This window comes from Lathyrus oleraceus, chromosome 2 (assembly GCF_024323335.1).
Source record: "Lathyrus oleraceus cultivar Zhongwan6 chromosome 2, CAAS_Psat_ZW6_1.0, whole genome shotgun sequence".
NCBI classification, from domain to species: domain Eukaryota; kingdom Viridiplantae; phylum Streptophyta; class Magnoliopsida; order Fabales; family Fabaceae; genus Lathyrus; species Lathyrus oleraceus.
Genome location: NC_066580.1, coordinates 479,840,751 through 479,854,288, shown reverse-complemented (window position 1 = coordinate 479,854,288; position 13,538 = coordinate 479,840,751). Strand labels below are relative to the sequence as shown.

At 35.7% G+C, this 13,538-nt stretch overlaps 2 protein-coding genes across 2 annotated transcripts; one reads left to right on the top strand and one right to left on the bottom strand.

The window, feature by feature from the left end:
* Nucleotides 1–8,445: 8,445 nt before the first annotated feature.
* LOC127120625 (phosphatidylinositol/phosphatidylcholine transfer protein SFH11) lies at nt 8,446–11,606 on the bottom strand. The gene is made up of 12 exons (XM_051051131.1): nt 11,393–11,606; nt 10,896–11,322; nt 10,705–10,804; nt 10,276–10,542; nt 10,064–10,141; nt 9,836–9,937; nt 9,451–9,500; nt 9,230–9,338; nt 9,078–9,158; nt 8,906–9,007; nt 8,767–8,808; nt 8,446–8,684 (listed from the first exon to the last, which is right to left on the bottom strand). Exons 2-12 carry the CDS (start codon nt 11,276–11,278, stop codon nt 8,640–8,642), a joined length of 1,359 nt encoding a protein of 452 aa, XP_050907088.1. The 5' UTR covers nt 11,279–11,322; nt 11,393–11,606; the 3' UTR covers nt 8,446–8,639.
* Nucleotides 11,607–11,703: 97 nt separating this feature from the next.
* Nucleotides 11,704–13,418, top strand: LOC127120626 (proteasome subunit beta type-2-A). The gene is made up of 3 exons (XM_051051132.1): nt 11,704–11,861; nt 11,945–12,068; nt 12,937–13,418. The coding sequence occupies exons 1-3, from the start codon at nt 11,704–11,706 to the stop codon at nt 13,270–13,272; spliced, it is 618 nt and encodes a 205-aa protein (XP_050907089.1). The 3' UTR covers nt 13,273–13,418.
* The last annotated feature ends 120 nt before the right edge of the window (nt 13,419–13,538 follow it).

The following is a 13,538-nucleotide window of genomic DNA, read 5'->3' as shown; positions in this document are numbered from 1 at the left end:
AAAACACAAAGAAAAGATTCAAAAATGCCTCTAAACTTACCATCTTAGTTTCTTGAAGTGCATACCATGTTATTTTGCATGATGCAACAAATCCAAAAACAACTTGAGTATACCATATTGTTTTGCATGATGCAACAAATCCAAAAAGGAACAATAATTTGTGTATTTTAGGCATAACAAGACAAAATTTTCATTTCGCCCAAATAGTAAGGGGAAAAATATGATAGTAAGTGATAGAATGAAATGTAATCTAATACATACCACTCCATTCTGATTTGCTCCATCCAATTTTAATTGATCCAACTAATGGAATACTACTTCATTCCATCCCATTTCATCAATCCAAACACAACGTTAAAGACATTAAATGAATTTGGTTTTTCATGCAAGGCATATGTCTGATTTTCCTACTAAAATAATTTTTGAATATAATCAAATACCTATTACCTCCATTAAATTTTGGATTAGTTAGTCCGGAATGTTTGAGAGTGTGTGAGCTTCAACTTATTAATGGCTCTCCATGCAACATATTTAGGGATTTTATCCCTATGTTGGTTGTTAGTCTCATAGTCTGAGCATATATCATCAAGCCTCTTCAAATAAAGCAACACATCCTATGTTCTTCTTCATAGGATTTTTAATCCTTTGAAATTCGAGTGAGTATATATGTAGTGCCACAAATAGCTATTGTTCTCCTTGGTTACATGTAAGCACATAGGAACCACAACATGTGTAAAAATCATAAACATTCTACGTAAGGACATTTTTGTGGACACAATCAAGCTTTTCACTCCATGAGAAAACTTGAAGATATCATTTTGAAACACAATGGTTGTATTCTTTTGCAACATTTAGTCTATGCTCAAAACATTGTTTCTCTTATCTGACAGGTAATATACATTAATAATGACCTGAATCTTTCCTCTTATGCATAACTTTATATTTCCTCTTTCCATGATTGAAATATTATAATCGACTACAGGTCTCACTAATTTTATGAAAGTGTCTACTAACTCAAAGAACTATTCCTTAGTTCATATCATGTGATTGTTACATCCAGAATTAAGGAACCAAACTTCTTCTTTGATGTTAATGCTCACATTTGAGCCATGAGGAACAAGTCTTCACTCTAATCAAAATTTTAAAAAAAAGCATTTTCCTCCAAACTAGAATACTCATTATAATATAGTCCAACTTGTGACCCTTGAGGCATTCCACAAAATCCTTTACTTTTCTACCTCTTCCATGTCCTATTGACCCTACATGACCTCTACCACGACCATAACCCTTGCCAAAACGGGAAATTTTAAGGGTATGTTCGTCATTTGTATCCTTGTGTGCCTTCATTCTTTGTTCATGCATAAAAAGAGTGTTATGCAACTCATCAATATATAGGGTAGTGGCATCCTTGGATTCTTCAATGGAGTATAAAATATAGTCAAATCTTGCAGTCATAGACCTCACTACGCCAAATAAGGGAAAAGAGGGCGCTTATTTTGGCCTATAACAGCGCTTTTAAGCGCCCTCTAATCTGGCGCTGGCATAGGTAAAGACAGCGCTTTGTTCTCCTGGAGAAAGCGCTGTCTAAAGTGGCCACATTATAGTGCGCTTTAAGAAAAAAGCGCCCTCTGGAGTGGTCCATAAAGGGACACCTTAGAGGGCGCTTTCTGGAAAAAGCGCCCTCTAAAGTTGTCAGTGTAAAGTGTTTAGAGGGCGCTTTCTGGAAGAAGCGCCCTCTAAAGTTGTCATTGTAAAGTGTTTAGAGGGCGCTTTCAGAAAAAAGCGCCCTCTAAAGTTGTCAATGTAAAGTGTTTAGAGGGCGCTTTCAGGAAAAAGCGCCCTCTAAAGTTGTCAATGTAAAGTGTTTAGAGGGCGCTTTCTGGACAAAGCGCCCTCTAAAGTGTTAGTTATTTTAAAAAAAATTGTTTGAAAAACAGTGGATATATATTTAATTGGTAACCTGTTCGCATGCTGCAAAAGTGTAAAATTCATATTGATTTCATCCTTTAATCCAATGTTATACACCATTAATCCATTGACATATACAACATGAATCCATTTATATACAACATTAATCCTCCATATATACAACATTAATATATGATTCTTTGATCAACAATATACAACAACATATTCTCAAAGTACTACAATTAAGAGAATAAAACATAGCAACCAACACCCAGTGACCACTGTATCCAAAAGCTGTCTAGTAGTTCTAACCAATACTAAACAAAAACGCCCATCCACCCATGGTGGCAAACATGTTCTGTATATCCAAAAGCTGTCTAGTAGTTCTATCGCACATCCATACAAAATAAGGCTCAACCAAAACAACAAATGGCAGCATAAGTAGTCCCCTGCAAAAAGAACACGTCCAAATGCAAATAACACAGAACTGTCAAAAGGCGATTGAGCAACAAATAGTAAACAATGGCATAAAGTTAAATGACATAGCTAATATTACCTGAATTCATGCATGGCTGTTAAGGTAAAAATCAAATTCCCTAGGGTGACAAACGCTGGTGTCTACCACGGTTCCTTTGACAATTTAGAACAACAAAATCAGCAAAACGTGATAAATTCAAATGATAATATATACCAGCTGCGTTGAGAAATATATTGAAAAAACCTGGCATAATATTTCCACTTCTATCGGTCTCTTTGGGGTTGACAGGAAAGAGACGGGTGTGATGTCTCTTTTGGACCACTACAAAAGTAACTTTAGGTAGATACCCATCCTCTATTGAGACATAAGCCTGATGAAAAAAAATTAAAAATTAAACGCAGAGAATTTAGTGGTGTATTTTATGAACGACAAAGTAACAAGAAATCAACTTTGAGAAGTCCTAAATTCTGCCTACAATACAGGGCTGCAAAGTTGATGCAACAAAAAACATATAACAATATATGGTAAGTATCTGTATCTCCGACCATATTTTTTCTTTGCCAACCTTCAAGTCCGGACTTCTCCAATTATCACATGTAATCGGAATATGTTGTCGAACAAGGAAACCAATGTAACTTGCCAACATTGAACCCTTATCTTTTGAAGATAGAATTGATATATGTTTAGATGGACATGTTCCATTGTCGTAGAGGGATACTTTCAAATATCCAGCATCATCATCTACGCGAATGAGGCTTGACGACAATAGAGCATCTCCATCTAAACAAATATCCAGCATCATCATTTTACCTGTAAAAAAGAAAACAATTAAAATCAGATGACAAATGTAAAAACAATTAAAATCATAAAAGTCATTTTACCTGTAATAAAGAAAACAATTAAAATCATTTGACCTGTACCTTTTTCACTAAGTTCTCTTTCTTTTCTTGGTTGGAATATGTTCTACATGTCTCTTAACAACACGGACGGTTGGATTGATCCAAATACCCTCATTATGATCATTTCTAATATATGAATCATTTGATATAATATTCTCATCTTGATCATTTCTGGTAAACGATTCAATCTCAACATCAATATCACCTTGATCTCCAGTGTTTTCATCAATTACTTTGTTGGAAAAAAGAACTATAGACCATTTCGTACTTTTCGGATCATTGACATAGAACACTTGTCTAGCTTGAGAGGCTAGAATAAAAGACTCATCTTTGTATCCCACCCTATTAAGATCCACTTGCAAAAATCCTGACTTATCCATTCGAATGCCGTTATTATTTTCAACCCACTTGCAACCAAATATAGGAATCTGAAACTTCTCATAATCAAACACCCAAATGCGCTCGATAACACCAAAATACGACAGATTTGCAAATTTGGGGTTTAAGTCCTTCACACTTGATATGTGCATTGCTTCAGCTACCACGGTGACACCACTATTCTGCATAGTACTTTTATCATCTTGTTCTTTGGTATAAAATGTGTATCCATTAATCGCGTATGCGCTATAAGAAAAAACATGGAAACTTGGACCATATGCTAAGCATCTCAACCTTTCTGTTATTGAAGCGGGATCTGAATAATACTTTGAATAAATATGATCCTTAAACCAAGGTATAAAACATCGATTGTGCTCTCGTACTATCCAATTTTCATTTCTATTGGGATTTAAACCTCGGAGAACATCCTTGTGAATTTCAACATACGGCTCAACCTCATTCTCATTGTGCAGAACATACAAATGCACTTGATCCCGTTCGACCCTTGATACTGCCACGATTTTATTTCCAATTAGATTTTTTCCTTCTTTCTTTTCGACAAGCTGAGACTTGGGGAGTCCGATTGACTGAACATTAGACAAATATTCAGTACAAAACTCAATCGCTTCTTCAACAATGTATCTTTCAACCATACAACCTTCTGGTCGACTTCGGTTCTTCACGTACCCTTTTAATATTTTCATATAACGTTCAACAGGGTACATCCATCTCATATAAGCTGGTCCACACAATTGTGTCTCTTTCACAAGATGAACAACTAGATGTACCATTATGTCAAAAAATGATGGAGGAAAAAACATTTCAAGCTCACACAAAGTAATAACGATTTCTTTTTGCAACATTGGTAAGATCGCAGGATTGATCACCTTACTGCAAATTGACTTGAAGAAAGAACACAACTTAGTTATAGAGCTTCTTACTTTTTCTGGAAGAATAGAACGTATACCTATTGGGAGAAAATGTTCCATTATAACATGACAATCATGGGTCTTTAAACTCTTTAACTTGAGGTCTTTCATAGACACAAGTCTTCTAATATCTGAAGAGTACCCTTCTGGAACTTTAACTTCACTTAGAAACTTACACAATGTTTTTTTCTCCTTTCTAGATAGAGTATAAGCAGCAGGCGGTAGATATGTTCGTTTTCCTTTCTTCAAGGGTCCTAATTCAGTTCTTATTCCCATCGCTATCAAGTCCTTTCTTGCCTTAAGGCCATCCTTAGACTTTCCTTGTATATTGAGTAACGTGCCAATAACACTTTCAAATACATTTTTTTCAATATGCATAACATCAAGAAAATGTCTCACATACAAGGACTTCCAATACGGCAATTCAAAAAAAACTGACCTCTTCTTCCACCCACTTTTGACAAGTGTGTGGGCAAAAGGCTTGCCAAACTGAGTATCCAAATCTTTCACCTTTTCAAAAATTTGATCACCCGTCAATATAGGTGGAGCTCTGCCTTGTTCTGTCTCTCCATTGAACGCCTTTCTCCATCCACGGTAGTGATGATTTGAATTTAAGAATCTCCGATGACCGAGAAAGACATTCTTCTGACCAAACTCCAAGCGCTTCCAATCTGTTTTATCTTCACAAACAGGACACGCACATTGACCTTTTATGCTATACCCTGATAGATTTCCGTATGCTGGAAAATCATTAATTGTGCCAAACAACATCGCCCTCAAGTTGAAACTTTCTTTCCTATATCCATCATAAACCTCCACACCGGTCTCCCACAAAATCTTTAAATCTTCGATTAAGGGCTTCAAGTACACGTCTATGTCATTCCCTGGTTGTTTAGGTCCAGAAATCAACATAGACAACATCATGTACTTACGCTTCATACATAGCCATGGAGGTAGGTTATAAATCATAATAATCACAGGCCATGTACTGTGTGAGATACTCTGGATACCGTGTGGGTTCATTCCATCAGTAGATAATGCCAAGCGAAGGTTTCTTGATTCTTCTCCAAATTCAGGATAATCATTATCAATTTTCAACCACTGTGGTGAATCTGCCGGATGTCGATACTTTCCATCTATAATTCTTTCATCTGCATGCCAGGTCAAGTGTCTTGAATCGGTTTCACTACGAAACATGCGTCTAAATCTCGGAATAACAGGAAAATACCACAAGACCTTTGCTGGAGACAACTTGTTCTTATATCGCGAGACACCGCATTTAGGACACTCATTTAACGATGCATACTCATTTTGAAACAAAACGCAATCGTTTGGACATGCATGTATCTTATCATAGCTCATGCCAATAGAGCACAACATCTTTTTGGTCTCATATGTTCGATTGGGAAGAACATTATCCTCAGGAAGCATATCTTTCAAAAGGGCTAATAACTCTGTGAAACTTTTATCCGACCACCCATTGCCCGCCTTTAAGTTGTACAACTTTAATACCGCAGACAATCTTGTGAATTTAGTGCAACCATCATACAAAAGTTTCTCTGCATCACTTACCAACCTCTCAAACATTTCGGGACAATCCTTAAGATCTCCTTCAAGTGCTTCTGCAATCTCTTCAACTCGATCACAATCGTATGTATCTGCGCCACTATAGTTTGAGGCATAGGTCGTACTATCCCCCGGTTCAACATTCTCGTTACTTTTCTCACCATGCAAATTCCAACATGTATAACTTCGATCAATTCCATGCCTCATTAGATGCGATGTCAACTGAACTGCGTCAACCCGTTTCCCATAACAACAACCCAAGCAAGGACATATCATTCTACTGGGGTCTTCGGCGTGCGCAACGGCAAACTTAACGAATTCTGATACCCCATTCTCGTACTCTCTCGACAATCGATTGGAAGACATCCATGTATTATCCATTACTAATTAGAATAAATAAAAAACAATTTCAGAAGAGTTCAAACACATTCGGACCTAGGTTTCTAATGATACTGGTGTTGACACAAAATCAGATGTTCATAGGTCGTATAACCCATTGCATCCGCAATCATGGTCACTAAAAATCAACCGTCAATTTCCTAGTGCATCCGCTATCATGGTCGAAACAAACGTAGAAGGAGGAAACGCGCAGTAATAAGGTAAAATAGAAATTGGGCAAAGCTAAAACAAAGCAATAACATAAAACAGTAATTGGGAAAAGCGTGTACCTTTGATTGGTAGAAGGAGGAAACGCGCATGTAGATCTAACAGAGGTGGAAGGAAAACGCCTCAGAACCCTAACATGAAAAAGAACGCTAATAACAGATAGTGAAATAACAAAACGCGCAGTATGTTATAATTTTAATGTTTACTAAAGGGGACATTAGAGGGCGCTTGTGGAAAAAAAGCGCCCTCTAAAGGGGGCCTAAGAGGGCGCTTATGAAAGCACTCTCTAAGGCTTTCCAGAAGCGCTTTATAAACTGGAAATGTACATGGACTTAGAGAGCGCTTTTTCAAAAGCGCCCTCTAAGGGTAACCTTAGAGGGCGCTTTCACAAAAGCGCCCTCTATTGTTGTCCCTCCATTTTTTTTGGCTTCACTTTAGAGGGCGCTTTGTTACAAAAGCGCCCTCTAAAGGGGGCCTAAGAGGGCGCTTCTAAAAGCGCTCTCTAAGGCTTTCCAAAAGCGCTTTATAAACTGGAAATGCACATGGACTTATAGAGCGCTTTTTTAAAAGCGCCCTCTAAGGGTAACCTTAGAGGGCGCTTTCTAAAAAGCGCCCTGTATTGTTGTCCCTCTATCTCCTCCTTATTTTTTCGCTTCACCTTAGAGGGCGCTTTATTACAAAAGCGCCCTCTAAAGTGCGCTGTCTATTCCAGTTGTTCGCTCCTTATTTTTTCTCTTCACTTTAGAGTGCGCTTTTGTAATAAAGCGCCCTCTAAGGGGCGCTGTCTATTCCAGTTTTTGGCGTAGTGCCTCGAGATTTTCTTAACAACCAAGATTTCATCCAGCATCTCCCCGTGAACCGAGAAGTTGTTGATAATTAGAGTTCTTACAAAGTAATACGTGACAAATTTGTGCTCAATCATACAAAGAATCTCAAATTCTCTGCGAAGAATTTTTAGTTGTGCACGTTTCATCTTAGTAGAGCCTTGCTACTTCTTTAGCATCGAGTTCTAAATGTCTTTTGATATGTTTTACACCAAGATTATCTCTAAAAGGTAGTTACTTTGCAAACGAGGAACTAACTAACTGAAATTATCATAATATTTTTTATATTTCATTTTTATTTTGGTCTTTGTTTTCTTGTTTTAATCCTTATAAGTTTGGGTTATATTAGAACGATCCCTATATTTAGTCTAATATATACATATATTTATAAATATTTAAACAAAAAAGCAAAGACTAAAAGCAAAATAACATGTATTTGAAAGGATCAAAATCGAACAAATAAAATTACTGGGGACTAAAATAAAAAAGTTATATAGTTGAGTTACAAAAAATGGTATGTCCTAATTGAGTAAAATTAGCGTAAATAGTTGGTTTAAAATTCAATCTTTCGTGATAGCATATTTTTGTATATTTATGCATTAATTGATATTTATAAATAAAAAATTAAAATAAGAGAAAAAGTAAATTATTGAATAAAAAATATATATATATATAATTTATTTCAAAATAAAAAATTGAATATCATAATAATTGAAATGAAAAACAATTATTTATATTTATTTATGTATATCAACTTAGTTCCTAAATAAAAATATTAGATTAGATCACATATATATGGTGGAAATATATATTTATGATTAAAAAAAAAATTGTTCTTATATCTAAAATAGACTAGATCATCAACCTTATAGGTTTAAACTATTTCCACCACCTAGTCAGAGACACTTACCAAATTTTATTTTAGGTTGCTACATAACCATTAACCACTATGATATAATATTAACAGTCTTCTTTTAACTTTCATTGATCATAACCGATCATAGGAATATAAGTTGCTGTCTCATTGCAATTTTGTTTACACTTGAGAAATTCACATTTTCTGTTGTTCTATATGTTGTCCAATTTCTTTCAATGCCTGAAAAAGAAAAAAGAACAAACGTTGATTTGACAAAACGACAAAACACAAAGAAAAGATTCAACAATGCTGCTAAACTCACCATCTTAGTTTCTTGAAGTGCATCTTCCAGTGTCTTGATTTTCTGTTACAAGTATAATACATCAGAAAATTACCCTAACCATATTGAATTAATTACCTATGTTTAACACGGGGAAATAAATCATTGTATCAAAACTCACATTCTTGATGTCTCCCAGACTATCTTCAAGGCAATCGATTTTTTGTAATGCTAACCTACATGGTAGATCTGTTCTAACATCGTCTTTGTTTTTCATGTCAACCTACATTTGAGTATGTTAAAGTAAGGATCGATGTGTGATCGGTACAAAAAATTGTGAATGTTTTTGTTACCTTTTTGTGCATCAAGAATCCTTCTGAAACCACATTGTTGTTTTCGCACGCACCGTCGGTTTCTTCTGTTAAAGAAACTGTCTGCGCGAATAATTATGCGACCTTGTGAGTTATTTCTACCAGCAAATAATGTGTTCATGATATTGACAAACCTGAATCATTTCTAAGAACTCTTGATTTTTCCATGGACCTTGATCACTCATCAAGCAACCTCCGTAATCAGAACATATGCAATTACCACCCAAAAAAGTTGGCAAGTTACTGTAAAATTAAACAATTATAAGTAGTAACAAATTCATCGAAGAGGTTTCAACTTCCCAAAGTTTCTACAACACAAAAAATTCATGGCTTAACTATGCAAAAGTCTTTTTACCTTGGATCAATAGCCTCTAGCAGCACACTAGGATAATCAGGACCCAAAACCTGAAACAGAAAAGTTGGAGATTCAATCAAAACACGGGTTTGTCTAATAGAGATTGGTATAATCAAATATAGTTGTGCAATTTCATTGTATGTGAGCATGATCGTTTTGAGAGCATGCAAGGAAGGCTACCGCACACGGGGTCCAAAAATTTTCATGGTTAAATCGTGCCTAAATAGGCCTCATAAAATATTTTAAACGATTAAACCGCAGTTAAATAGGACCTATATCAATTTTTTCAAAGTTGAACCATAGCTAACCTACACAGGGCCTCAAAAAATTTAAGACGACCCTGCATCTGAGATGAAAAAATGTGCAATATAGAAACTATACGTACTTGAATTTTCGCTACTGTGCGTTCGCTTAGGAATGCCTTCACTGCTTTCCACAATATCTTGAATCCAGAACCAGCATTAACAATGAAGAGTTTATTTAGAGTCTGCAAAAATAAAGATGAATACTAATCAACCTCCATTATCAGATAATGATCTAACTTGTTCACACATCAATTCAAAACATATATATCCAAATCATCTTCTTATGAGCAATGATCATCAAAAAGTACCTCAGGATAGTAACTGCTATCGATCTTCTGAATTTCCATAAACAAGTACCTTGCGGGCTTTGAGAAATTCGACATTCCCTTGAAGAATAATAATACAACCAGATAACCGAATCAGCGCTGCTATTTCATACAGTTGATTATGAAGCACTATGAAAGAAAATGGAAAACAAGTCCTAACAAAAAAATTAAACTAAATGAAAAAAATTGCTTACTATTCCCTTGACATCCAAGATGCTTGTGGTGGATGCTATGTGTCTTTTAGCTGCTAATGAACATGCAGGGTATCGTACTCGTAGCGTTTTCTCTTGTTCTAACACATGATGTTTTATAAACCTTTCATGTGTTGTTACTTGCCACAGTTTGTTAACATCAATCATCCCAAGTCTTTCTATATACACAGGTCTGCCACATTTATCAACTCCATGGTATCCATGAGGGTAGCATTTCTTCACTTCTGTGTATTCTGTGAATTTGAATTCCTGATTACGTACCCGAAAAACGAATCACATAAAAATAATAATCAAATTCCTCTAGGGTGAGTGGCATCATTATTAAACCGAATCTTAGCATGAACACAACATATGTAAAGAACATTAAAATTACATAATAAGTTTCTAAAAAGTTTTCGTATCAAAATTCACCTTATGAATCATGTCGACTCGAAATTCCTTTCGCCATTTAAGATAATTGAGAAACATATCTTTGGATATTGTCATATCAAAATCATTCATGCGCAGAAACCTTAACATCAAAGGGAATTAACACAATTAAGAAACAAAATCCATATAAACTTGCCTACGCAGACTCAAAACAGAAAGATGGTATCTTTTACCTTAGAAGAGTATGATAGTCATTGTGTTTAGGTGGTAATAACCCCTCTTGAGAAAGCATTTCACGAAAACTCTCAACGATTTTTTCATCGTTTGGATCATGAGTTCCTCCTAGAACCATTTCCATACTTTTACTCCTTCCAAATTTCATAAGAGGGTAAGACAGCATTGACTTGATGGAGAAGGAAGCTCTTTTCTTTCCTTTTGGTGTAGGAAGGTCCCAATGCGATTCAATCGGAGGATGAATTGATTTGGTTATGCCACCACTACTACCAGACTTAAACTTCGACCCCTTAACACTAGAAGATGATTCATCTTTTATATCACTTCTTGTTATCGTAATATCTCTGTCTCTTTCACACTTCGTCCTCGGAAGAGTACTCATTCATACAAATTTCCCGAGTATTTGAATACGAATTACCTTCAAAACTATTAGCAGAAACAATTTATGAAAAAATTGAAATGAGAAGCAACATAAAACAAAAGCAGTACTACTTACAAGAAGGAATTCCGGTCCGAAGGAGAATGAAGAACAAGAATTGTTGTGAAGCACATGATGTTGATTGATAAGGATGGAATTGGAATTGCCTGCGTTCCAAGAAAGCGCGAAAACTAATAATACAAGGTCGGTATCTTTTCTTTTTTATATTCTTTTTCTTTTTGAAAGGGGGTGTAATTAAGATTAAGGGGGTGTAACTAGTTGACATGGCTTTTCGTTTTCAACACGAAAAGGAGTTATATTTTTGCAGCATAAACAGTTTCAGGTGACTGAAATTAGAATCGAAAATCAGAAAAACTCAGAAATCAATCATGGAGTGCGTATTCGGATTAGTAGGTAATGACTTCGCTATTGTGGTGGCAGATTCATCAGCAGTACACAGCATCCTCGTACACAAATCCAATGAAGACAAGATCATGTTCCTCGATTCCCATAAACTCATTGCTGCTAGTGGCGAACCCGGTGACAGGTTCATTCTTCTTCTTCTTCTTCTTCTCTTTCTAACTGAGTAACCACAAGTTTTGATTTTGATTCATTGGGTTTCACTTTTAGGGTTCAGTTTACTGAGTATGTTCAAAAGAACGTTGCTTTGTATCAGTTCCGTAATGGGATCCCTCTCACCACTGCCGCCGCCGCTAATTTCACTCGTGGCGAGCTCGCCACCGCTCTCCGCAAGGTATCCAAATACCCCTTTTGTTCTTTCTTTGAAACCCTAATTGTTAGTACCATTTTGATACCATAGGCAATAATTGCATGTTTTTTCATAGGCCTGTTTGGATTGACTTGTTTAACTTGACCTATTGTCAATAACACTCCCGAGACGATTTATGAGAGCTAATAAAAACAACATAGGATTATCCAAAAGCTGTTTTTAGCTTATTTCTATTAGCTCTCCATAATAGTTTACTAAAACAGCTTATATCATACATAAAACTGGCGGTAAACTGGCGGTTTGATGTCTACAAATTCTAGTTCAATTGACAAAAGTCGATATTGTTAGGTTGAATTTAGATGTCATCATCAGGGTTGGAACCCTGACTTTTACTGATCTGTGTGTGAGTTTCTAGTTGCTATAACCACTTCGTTAACTCGTATGATGGTTTGACTTCATTCTACTGTTTGATTTTGTTATATAAATAGCATTTGATAAATGCTAATGCTTTAAAGTGTTTAAGTAAGTTGTTTATCCAAACAAGACTTAAGTTTGATTTCATCAAGAATAAGGTTGGCAATTGCAAGTTGGCATTTTCTGAAAAACTAAACAACTAACATAAGATGTGGCTAGTGGCTATCATGTTAAGGTATAAACAATCAGCAATCCTTGACTTGTCTATTTGTATAGAAATAGTTTATACATAAGCACTTATACTTTAAGTGATTAATCAAGCTATTTATCCAAATAGGGCTTATGGCAATTGGGAAAAGAATTAAAAGCTTTTATAAATGCAGCTACTGATATGCTTAGATTTAAGTTGTTTAGCTACTATTTATTAGCCATGTTGCATTGTGATTATTGATAAGGTGAATTTGATTATTTTGTTCAGAACCCTTACTCTGTGAACATCCTTCTTGCTGGTTATGACAAAGATATAGGCCCATCACTATACTACATCGACTACATTGCAACACTTCACAAGCTCGAAAAGGGAGCATTTGGTTACGGTTCCTATTTCTCACTGTCAATGATGGACAGACACTTCCATAGCGGAATGTCCGTGGAAGAAGCAATCGATCTTGTTGATAAGTGCATTATGGAAATCAGATTAAGGTTGGTTGTCGCACCTCCAAACTTTGTTATCAAGATTGTTGACAAGGATGGTGCAAGAGAGTACGCGTGGCGTGAATCAGTCAAGGACGTGTCTGCACCTTCAGCCGAGTAAAACACTCTTTTTTTTCACTTTCTCGTCTCGAAGGCTATGTTGTACTAAATGGTGGAAAGCAAAACACTATGTTGTTTGAATTAATATGTATGACTAGTTTGAGTCATATTTGTGACAATACATGAGATATGCTTATATTTGGAATACATTTTGAGAGCAAATAAGTTAAAAAACTACTAGTATTTCGATACCATTGTGATTCTTTGAGTCAAAGGATACATTGTATATTCTTAGGAGACAAAAACGTGGTCCTGGCTTTGTTTGTC